Genomic DNA, 12,078 nt, shown 5'->3' on the forward strand with positions numbered 1-12,078 from the left:
AACTGGGTCAGTACCTGCTTTTTGTAAATCAGATGTAATCTATAGAAAATAACTTTTCTCCAGTTTAAAAGTTCAAAATCTGAAGACATTTCATTTAATTTTTCATATACTTGATTCAAATATGAAGTTAGGTCATTTATAACCTAATGTCTACTTGATCAGCACTTTTCCCATAATTATCAATACTCTCACTTAGTGATTCATGCATTTCCAATTTCTTTTTCACTTATTTTCAAATACAGGAAGAATATTCACATCTCTTGCTCAAGATTTACATTCACTGAACACACTTTCAAAATTACTTTCATTTGTGGTAAGGAAAGGAATAGGATTTTTATTAAGCACAGAGCTTTATATATGGTCATGCTTTCTAACTGTAAAGCTTTATTAAACTTTTGCCACTTTGTTCAAAATACCATCCCATATAGATAATGTGTAAAAATCTGTAATATTCTTGTAACAAGATGCTTTTGATCTCAATATAATGTATTCTGACATTTGATATTATATCTTTTCATATCTGATACACATCTCTAATTTGTGTGCAAAGTATCAAGTATCTTGATTGCATTTAATCTTGATGCCCATCAGGTATCTGTGATTTTAAAGTTGTTTTCAGAATTGACAAGAATATTCCATCTGCTCACTGTATTACCCCAGTCCTAAAATATGTATCCTTTGTACAATACTAAAAAAAAGATGATCATATTTGAATTCACAAATGCAGCATTTTTTGTATTAAATTATGATTATGAGCTGGGCAAGGCACAAATTTGGCATAACTATTTTGGGGGAGAAATACTGGCTTATACACACTTGTATATATGTGCCTTATCTATTCCATTATCATATCCTGGCCAGGACAATTTTCTTACATAAGCATCAACTCTTGCTAACTTACTGATAATGTGATAAGCTAGACCATATCTAGTTTTTTTTTTAAATAACAGCTTTATCGAGATATAATTAATCCAGTTTTTCATTTTGTTGCAATTAAGTCAAAACTTTCTTCTCTTGCAATGACATCATTCTTAATGTAAATATACCTAGTAATCATAAACATTAATTCATGATGTACTATATCTGGTTTATAATCAAAAAGTAAGAAAAATTATTTTGCTTCTTTTATTCTTCTTAGTATTTCAGATTTAACATGATTTCCTAATAACATTATAAATTTGCTTTGAATTTTACTACACAAATGAAACATATAATATTTATAATGATTAGCTGTATGATTTTAATGTCCTTAGTTCAACTGAATTTAGAACATTTCAGCATCTGAGCTTCCAATAATTTCTTGTGCTACTTTGAGAAATAAATTATTTTTGCACGAAACATACAATATGTAAAATCACTCACACATATTTTATCACATTCTGTAAAGCATCATCTATTAAACTATCAGTCTAAATATACATTAAAAAATCATCATGATGAAATACGATTTTTTCATTATCACAAATTCTGTTTAAATTTTTCCAATCTTTGAAACCACTTTTTGAGTTGCAAATATTTGATTCTGTTGTAATTTTTGCTAAAAAGAATGCACAGGAAACACAAACTAAAGACAAAGATTCTTTGGAATAAATGAGCCAGTCACAATGAATTAACTCACCACTAGACAATTTTTTAAAAGACCCATCTTTTGAAAATCTTTGCCCACCATGTGAAACACATACTCTACAATCTGCATCTTGTTCTTGGATGGTCCCCTGCTCTATTAAAATCATTTTACTTTATTAGAAACAGGTGACCATGATGAAGAATTAAACATTTAATTCAAATAGCATCTTCTATTTTCTTGCACATGCTTATATTCACTAGCTTCTGAAATTTCTAACATGCCATTATCTTATCTTTTTTGCACAATTCAAAGAAAATTCTTTATTTAACTCTCTATTTCATAGTAATTCTATTCTAATAGTGTCAGTGTTAGAGATTTCATTTTAAGTAGCTGGAATATTTTTTTCTACCAAACCTGTTACTGTCCCCTATAATTTTGATCAATTTCTTGACGCAGGCATATTTCTTCTTTTTCTAAACAATGGACCACTTGAGTTTTTAAATGCCATATTTATTTTTAAGAATTTTAGTATAAATTTTAATATATTTATTTTTAATTAATACATTCAGTTAAATATAATAATTAATTTATATGACTTAGTTCATATAATTTATAATATTTAACAGGTCTCCATAAACATTTGTATGAAAAATACAAAAATCAATAATTACAAACAATAGAAAACTACATACCAGGTTTCCAGACCAATGGGGTGAAAAAAAAGTAGTGAAAAATATTTTTTATATAAACAAGTGAGTAACAGTAAATTATCACTGTTTTAAGTGAAGAAAGTATAAAGTTTCCTGGTAAGAAAATACTTTTTCAGAAAATTTTCACATTTCATCAAATTTATTTATGAAAGGTCAAATATATTAATAAATAAAATTTGTATTACTTACCTTAGTACCCTTAATAATATTGTAAAAAAGATCATATAAACATGTATTTTTAATTAAACAAAAGTTTACCTTTTACTTAGCAGTACCATGTGAAGCTACAAACAATGAAAACAACTTGTCACCTTCCCTCATGACTGAACAAGGACCATCAAAAAAGCAGAAGTGAGACCTTGTTGTTCTTGTATCCCCCATGTGCATTGACTCGCAGGGTCATACAAGTGCAAGGCTGGATGCTGTCTTTAATTACAATTTTGAAATTATGTTCATCATGGATTACTCTGCATTAATTTTTATTCTTAAACATATTAAAAGAAAATATTTATCTGATTATTGAATTTTTTGTAGCTCCCTTGAATTTTTTGCCAGAGGTGAGGTCTCACTTGCCTCATTCTAATTCTGGCCCTGGCTGGGATGCTGGGGTTGGGGGGGATAAAGGAAAGTAGGAATGGTGGTGTAGAGAAGCAAATTCTTAATTACTGTAGCAGTAAGTCCTAGTTGAGAAAAAGACAAGTAAAAATATGGTTACATTATTTAGAAATATGGAGATAAATATTTCATCAAATAGCTAAAAGAGTTGAAAATAGCTACCTCTGAAGAGTTGGATGGAAAAGGGTGAAGGAGATGAGTTACTACTTTTATGATAAACTAGCCACACAAATTTTTAACTTTTAATTCGATAAAAATAAAATGTAATTTTACAAAGTCTGAAACTCTCAAGTGTCTGAAAAAGTTACAAAGCAAAAAGCAATAAAAACAGAACAAAAAAGAAAAACAAAAACCTTAGAAATTCTTTATGGATAGCCCCAAGTAGTCTTACAGAAATAGGCTATAGGGTTAATTTGCCATTTCATTAGTGAAATTACAGGGGACCTCTATTTTGTATATTATGTGTATGTTTGAATTGAGAAAAGAATATTTTTAAAAAGAGAGAGAAAAAACACCATAAAGTCACCCTGAGAGGACTCTTGTGTGTACCTACCAGACCTGATATGCTTGGAATATGGTAGTTATCTTATTGGATTACAATTCTTTCATGTCTAATTGTCCTACTAGATTTTGACCACCTTGGGGATAGGGAAATAATTTTATTAATCTTTGTTCCCAATATAAAGATTCCTGGAACATGCTATCAAGTGTTTCCTAATAGCCTTGAAGGAAGCAATGAAAGAGAAAGGCATCTGTACCCACCTTCTCTCTCTTAACCCTCTACTTAGTTATAATGAAACTATACTAACCAGACTAGAGGGGAAGAGTTATGGTATATATATATGTGTGTATATATATATATATATAGTTAGGATATAAAAACAGTAAAATGTTGCAGTGTATAGAATATACATGGTAGCAGAACAGAGATTGTTTTAGAAACTCACCATATAATATGAATTCCAAATACAATCTAGCATATGAAAGGAATTAATTTTGAAAGAGGAAATGTAAAACTATACAAATGAAAAAGTGACAACAGGAAAATATTATTGGGGTACAACATTGATTCCACTACAAGCCATCTGATCAAAATCTTGAAGAATAATTCAAGCTATCCACCATCTCACATGTGTACTTAAACACCTGGGTCTATTCGAGGGACTATCCACACCACATATATTTGAAAGTACCACACCAAAACTGTTCTATGTGGTCTTCCATTCAATATGGCTTCCTTTAACTCTGCTTATGGCCTGCTAAATTTTTAGCATAAGCTTTTTTTCTTTTAACAAAAAATAAACTTAAGGAAGTTGGTTTATGTAAGAAAAGGTTGGTTTTACTTGACACAGATGCAACAGGGCAATCAAAGGAAAGTAAGAGTTTGATGATTTATTCAAGTATGAATGCATCAGGAAAGAATCAGTGGATGATGTTATGAAATGATGAATTCGTAACTTTTCTTCATGTCCATGCTTTTATGTATTTGGAAAGAAGAGAGGCAAACCCTGTTGTCCCCAGGGTACATGGGCCAACTGGGTGATGGAAGAAAACATTTCTATTCTCAAGACCCAGAGACACAGAGCCAGCTTGAGAGCCTGAGAACAACAGAGAACATCACAGCAATCCCCACCACCTACCACTGGGCTAGCAAACATCAAATAACAAGCAACAGCTGTAATGCTGGAAGAAAGGTAAGAGTGTAGAGAGAGAGAGACAACCTCTGTGGCTCAGTCTCACGAGGAAAGGCTAAAACAATGATACCGAGAAAAAACCTCCAGTAATATAACTTCCACCCTAAGCGCAAGGAAATATTACAGGAATTGAACTTGGCAGTATATGGAGGGTAACCATAGTGATAAAAATAACAAAACCCTGGCCTTCCCTGGTGGCGCAGTGGTTGAGACTCTGCATGCCGATGCAGGGGACACGGATTCGTGCCCCGGTCCGGGAAGATCCCACATGCCGCGGAGCGGCTGGACCCGTGAGCCATGGCCGCTGAGCCTGCGCGTCCGGAGCCTGTGCTCCGCAACGGGACAGGCCACAACAGTGAGAGGCCTGCGTACCGCAAAAAAAAAAAAAAAAAAAACAACAACCCAAGTCAACTCACTACTAGGTAGACCAAATCCCACACTAATGGCCTAACATGAGAAAAATCATGCCCATTTTCAGATATAAATACTATTTATCTCAGTCCTACACATAATGTCTTGCTTTCAACCAAACATACACAGAAAAAGCAAAGGAAAAAACCCAAAAGTACAGTCAGAAGATAAAACAATTAGCAGAACCAGACTTAGACACAACCCAGCTGTTGGAACTATCAGACAGAAAATTTTAAATTACTATGATTAATATGTTAAATGATTTGGTAGAAAAAGGAGGACAACATGCATGATCAGATAGGAATTTTATCAAAGGATCAGAAACTGTAAGAATCAATGCAAATGCTAGGAAAAAAACCCCAAACAAACCACAATCACAGAAATGAAAAATGTTTTTGATGGGTTCAACAGTAGACCTTACACAGCTGAAAAATGAATCTGTAAATAGGTCAATAGATAAAAGTTACCCAAACTGAAACACTAAGAAAAAAAAGTGTGGTGGGAGGCGGGGAGGAGGGGATGGGGAGACTAGAACAGGGCATCTAAGAACAGGGATTAATATCAAATGGTATAACATATGTGAAATTGAAACTCGAGAAGTAGAAGATACAGGACAAGTCAGAGAATACTGATCAGGACAAATGCCAAAAATAAATACGTAAACATATAAGTAAACAACTGAGCAAACCAGACTTAGACACATCATGTTCAAACTGATAAGAACTAAAGATAAAGACAAAATCTTGAGGGCAGCCAAAGAAAATTGACACATTACATACATATATAGAAACAAAGATAAAAATTACAGTAAGACATCACACCAGAAAATATGCATGCCAAGAGACAATAAAATGACTTCTTTAAATGCTGAAAGAAAACAGTTAACCCAGAATTCTATACTCACCAAAAAATTACTTTCAAAAATGAAAAATAAAGATTTTTTTGAAGGAAAAAAGCATGGAAGACGTAATCACCAGTAGATATGCAGTATGAGATATTTCAAAGGAACTTGTTTAGGCAAAAGGAATGTGATATTAGAAAGAAACCAAGAGCTACATAAAGAAATGAACACTAGAAATGGAAAAAATGAAGGTGAATACAAAATTTTTTAAGTATTTAATTGCTCTAAAAGATGATTTAAAGTAAAAATGGTAACACTGTATTCTGTCTTTATAACCTAGTTAAAAGTAAAATATATGACAACAGTAGAAACAAAAAGAACACACAAACTATCGATATTGGAAATAAAAGAGAGGATTATCACTGCAGACCCCACAGGCATTAAAAGAATAAGGGAATACAACAAACAACTGTTTACATATAAATTCAACATTGTAGATAAAATGTACCGATTCCTCAAAAACCACAAACACCAAAACTCACTCAAGAATAAACAGATAACCAAGAAATCCTATATCTAGTAAAGACATTTATTTGTAGTTAAAAACATTTCAAACAAATGAAAACTTTCCGTGGGATAAAAGAAAGCCACTTGGGAGAAGGCTGATACTGTCTAGGTTTCACTTATTCACTCTACAAAATAGAAATGCTGAACCTGCCTCACTTCATTATACTCAGAAAGACACAAGTAACATTAAGCAATATTTCAAAAACTGACACCAAGAAAACACGTATATAAGCAAAATTATTTCTATACTCATACATTAGACTGCCCAGTAAGTAACATTTATATGATAACCCTGAGTGTTATATTCAGAGTGCCTGTTTAAGATAGCTAAAATGTATTTAATATATATTCAAAATATTTCTATTTTAAAAATTATATCTTTTTGAGTCTTCTAAAAAGATTAATTTTCCAATGTGTCAAATGTTTGATATTTTAATAATTTCATAATTTTTAAGTCATAAATTTATCTCCATTAATTATTAGTTGAACTAAATAACAGGCAAGTGAAATATAATAATCCCTTTGTCAAAATAAAACACTTTACAATTTTACCGAGGGTTAAATATTTTTATATATAATGAAAACAAAAATCTCAAGTTTTTTCTTTCTGATAACATACCAGTAATTGTTAGTGATGTACACACATTGAGTTGAAGTGTTTTAAAAATCACACGCACAATACTTTCAAATGTGTAAATCTTTAAGAGATATCAAATATAACATAATTTACCTCAGACACGGGTTCTTGTTCCTTAGTGGGAGCTTCATTTTTTAATCTTGAAAACAAAATAAGTATTGAGTATTTAATTTTAAGTTTACAATAAAAAATATGAAACAGTTGTTTTTTGCATGCTTAAAATAATTTAAATGTAAATTTAAATTAATGCACATTTATACTATAATAGTAAGTGATCTCTATAAATATTTTAAGGGAAAAATAAAATGCATGAGAATAAACAGTAGATTCAATATATGCTCTAAATAAATGAATACAGATATGTATTTCCTCTTCTCTAAAAACAAGAGCACTTAACAAATGTTCTCTATGTTAAGTACAATTTTTAAAAAAGACATAACACATTAGTATAACTGTTTCAAAAAAAGAATTACCCTTTAAAAAATGAAAGCAGGTTATATGCTTAATATATATAATATGCACCAGTATTTACTACTATAGGACTCAAAAAGTGTAAGAAAATATTTTATCTATTGTAGTTCAAATGGTAATGTCATTTCAATATATATTACAATTAACTTACTTTAGAGGTGGTAAAATTACAGAAATAACTTAGAATTTTGAAGAATGTATTCTCTTAAAAACCTTCATAAGCATAGCTCAAATATTAACTATAAATTTTTAAACTCTGATTTTTAAAAATACGAATTATAACTTATGACAACATTAACAAAGGCATATGTCATCTATAAAATCTTTTAAAATATAGGGTTGGCCAAAAGGTTCATTCGTCTTTTTCCTTAAGATGGCTCTATTAGCACTTAGTTGTCTTTAACTTCATTCAAAACAATTTTGTTAGATTGTATGTGACAGCTATCATATCAGTGTGCATTTAAAAAAGGACTTATCAAAATTGATGAATTTTTGTGTAGCCATTTTAATATTGAAGATGGAAGAAAAAAGCAACATTTTCAGCTTATTATGCTTTATTATTTCAAGAAAGGTAAAAACACAACTGAAACACAAAAAAGAGATTTGTGCAGTGTATGGAGAAGGTGCTGTGACTGATTAAACATGTCAAAGTGGTTTGCCAAGTTTCATGATGGAGATTTCTCGCTGGATGATGCTCCACGGTCGGGTAGACCAGTTGAAGTTGATAGCGATCAAATCAAGACATTAACTGAGAACAATCAACGTTTTACCACGTGGGAAATAGCCGACATACTCAAAATACCAAATCAAGCGCTGAAAATCATTTGTACCAGCTCGGTCATGTTCATCACTTTGATGTTTGCATTCTACATAAGCGAAAAAAACCTTCTTGACCGTATTTCCGCATGCAGTTCGCTACTTAAATGTAAGTTAAACGTTCCGTTTTTAAAACCAATTGTGATGGGCAATGAAAAGTGGATACTGTACAATAATGTGGAACAGAAGAGATCGTGGGGCAAGCGAAATAAACCACCACCAACCACACTAAAGGCCGGTCTTCATTCAAGGAAGGTGACGTTGATATGGTGGGATTGGAAGGGAGTCCTCTGTCATGAGCTCCTTCCGGAAAAACAAACGATTAACTCCAACAAGTACTGCTCCCAATTAGACCAACTGAAAGCAGCACTCGACGAAAAGCGTCCAGAATTCGTCAACAGAAAACGCATAATCTTCCATCAGGATAACTCAAGACTGCATATTTCTTTGATGACCAGGCAAAAACTGTTACAGCTTGGCTGGGAAGTTTTGATTCATCCACCGTATTCACCAGACATTGCACCTTCGGATTTCCATTTATTTAGGTCTTTAACAAAATTCTCTTAATTGAAAACATTTCCATTCCCTGGAAGACTGTAAAAGGCACCTGGAACGGTTCTTTGCTCAAAAAGAAAGCTTTGGGAAGATGGAATTATGAAGTTGCCTGGAAAATGGCCTTAGATAGTGGAACAAAAGGGTGAGTACGCTGTTCAATAAAGTTCTTGGTGAAAATAAAAAATGTGTCTTTTATTTTTGCTTTAAAACTGAAGGCACTTTTTGGTCAACCCAATATGTCAATTTAACATAAAAACTACCTGTGCCAAAGGATCTTTCTTTTAAACTGCTGACGACTAAATATTATTTGGTGATATTATACATTAAACAATTTTAATCTGCATAAGTAGAGTGACTACCTGATCAGAAATGCCCTTAATAGTTAAGTGATTCATAACTTAATGAAGGCTTAATATCTACACTTAAGGATTAATACATTTAACATAAGCAACAACTGTACTAACTTAAATTTCACGGACAAAAATGAAGACATCTAGTAGGATAGAAATGTCAACCATCCTAAAAGGTAATCTCATGGTTACTCAATGAAATACTGAGTTGGCAAACACCCCTCTTTATCCATTCTCTGAGGGCATATTTAAAAAATTATGTCTATAAATGTTATCTTCCTAGATATTAATAATAACTGTAAAATTACTTATGTCCATTTTAGTTATTACATGAAATTGTAAACAATTTAAAATAGAACATGTCCTTTTTTGTAGAATTACTATCTTGGTAGTGCTTACAATAACTTTCAACTAATTTTGCTAAATAAATCTAAATTAATAAAACTTGCATAAAAAATTGACAAAATGCACAAATTATCATTTTTTGGGTTAAAGATTTCGTAAATCTCTCAGGCATTTAATTGTGAACAATATTCATAAAGATGAAATAATATCAAGTGTACAGTACAACTTCACTGCTTTAATAATTTATATGGGAAAATAATTGTTTTAAGAAGAACATGTACAAAGTTGTAAGAAAACATGAAAAATTTCTGTTTCTCATTGGAAGAAACGAAAAGTAGATATTAATTAATTTTTATTTCTAAGCATTTAATAATTTTAAACTCAGTCTGAAAAACTGTAAAACATATTGGTTACAAACTAGTTTTAAAATATTTTATAAAAGAATTTTCCTTTTCTGCTTACTGTCGAAAATGTTATCAAAGGTCGACCTTAAATTCTTACAAAAGAAACATTACCATGCTAATCATTTTCACATATAGCTATTCTAATAAATTGATTTTATGCAGCAATTAAAATGAAAGCTATTAAGCATGTGTTACTATTATTGCTGGCATTTCAATTGGGGAAACTGAATTTTCTTAATATCTCTGCAAGGGAGGTTGGTGACAGGTTTTTATTACCCTTCATTTTACTAAGAAACTGGTAGATGAGAACAAAATAAATTATTTAAATAACTACCAAGAAGAGGCTTATGTGCCCTATTTTGTTGTGTGGCTTTAACCATACCGGTATTCTGTTTAAGGGACAGAATTGTAATAACCAGTGAAAATATTTAGAAAAATAAATCTAAAAAAATTTAGAAAAGTACACTACATAAAATTTCATTGAGTTATAAATTCATCATTAAAATGTACACTATGTTTTTGCAACTACAAAAGCATACTTTGACATTAACAAATTTTAATACAACTACTAATATATCATTAACACTTTTGAAAAGAAAAAAATGTTCTTACCTTTAATCTTATTCATTAAAGATGCCTGCTGAAATAGTCATCATTTGTGATACTCAATTGCTTGGTAGAAGACAGTGAAATTTGCTAAGCTCAAAGTTCTGAGCTAATGACCTGCCATTAGATAATTAGACTTTTCACCTGTGAATTCTTGCAATATTTTTTAATAGAAAAATTTTGTATAGCATTTAAAACAAACACTATTTAAGATTTCAATTTAAACAGAAGGATTGACGGTTATGGATTTCAACAACAACCATTAGAGATCAAGACTGCAAATAATTAAATTTTCTTCTGTATGTAAACCTGTTTTCCCTCTAAAGTTCAAAATAAAATAAATGTCCCTACTTGCATTTTTCTGCAGATCACATGACCAATCCAAAGCTACATGTAAAATGAGCATTTTGGTTAAATTACATCATTGCATTCTTTTGAGGTTTCATTCATACTATAAATAAGTGGGGTAGAGGGAAAATGTTCACATTCATTTCAATCAGACCATATTCTTTCCTTCTAATAACACTTAAAAGCCAAAAATTTCAATGCTGATTTTCAAAATGTAATCTTTGCGAATACTTATAAGCAAACTAAAAAGCTGAAAAAAGGTTTACAACAAGCCAGTAGTAAAGTCAACCAGTTCTCAAGACCTTCCAGTTACCCATTCCAGATTAAATTTAGGATAGTAATCATTATACTAATAAATAAGAGTAAAACATCTAGTGCACCATTTCTGACCGTTTGTTCTGAGAGGTGTTAACAGGTGTGTGGAAAGGATTGATTCACCTAAACATTTACCAGGTTGCACGTACATTAGGTACTGTGCTAAAAGTTCCAGTCCAAAGATACAGTCCCTCCTGTGAAGGAGTTTACTGTCAAGGAAATGTATTGAAGCAAATGTTTACAGAATTGTGAAGTGCTAAAAAAGAGACATGTATATTGTGGCTATACAAAGGACTGAGCCACTATGAGGGGGAAAGGTGCAAGGAGGCAGTGAAGATACTACAGTGAACAAGGTTTTGCAGCAAGAGCAGGAGTTAGCAAAGCAGGGAAAGGAGAGACAAGGTGGAGGAAAAGCAAAGAAATATAAAACACAGCAATGATATGATACTGAGTGGTCTCATATGACTAGCAGGTAGGGAACAAGGGAGAGTACTCGAAGATGCAACTGAAGAGATAGCAAGGGCTACTTTAGGAAAGATCTTGATTGTCACGCTAAAGCGTTTGTGCTAAGAACTTTATTCTAAGGTTAATAAGAAAGTATGATAAGATTTGTGTGTCAGAAAGAAAAAAGGCAGTATCAGAAGAGGATAAGCTCCAGACAAGGAGTCCAGATAAGAGACAGTTAATAACTGATAAAAGAACAACAAAGTGTTTTTCTTTTATCAGAATTATGGGTCCTAGTTTTCGACTCAGAAAAAAAAAATGGTTAGATGCATAAAGTGTCAATGAAAAGGCCACAGAAATTGGGAAGTCATATGGCATCTCA

The 12,078-nt window shown here is 31.6% G+C and overlaps 1 protein-coding gene across 4 annotated transcripts in view; it reads right to left on the bottom strand.

The window, feature by feature from the left end:
- The window catches only part of ZNF280D (zinc finger protein 280D), a 116,044-nt gene that overhangs the window by 21,679 nt on the left and 82,287 nt on the right, over positions 1-12,078 (bottom strand). For all 4 annotated transcript variants that reach the window (XR_003006259.1, XM_024767770.1, XM_024767771.1 and 1 more), the window contains one exon: positions 7,136-7,181. Coding sequence is in view for 3 of the 4 variants with exons in the window: in XM_024767770.1 (XP_024623538.1) it covers positions 7,136-7,181 (46 nt within the window). In the remaining variant the exon portion in view is untranslated. The remainder of the gene's footprint in view (positions 1-7,135; positions 7,182-12,078) is intronic.

Source organism: Neophocaena asiaeorientalis, unplaced genomic scaffold, assembly GCF_003031525.2.
Source record: "Neophocaena asiaeorientalis asiaeorientalis breed wild unplaced genomic scaffold, Neophocaena_asiaeorientalis_V1.1 scaffold71, whole genome shotgun sequence".
In the NCBI taxonomy this organism is placed as follows: Eukaryota; Metazoa; Chordata; class Mammalia; order Artiodactyla; family Phocoenidae; genus Neophocaena; species Neophocaena asiaeorientalis.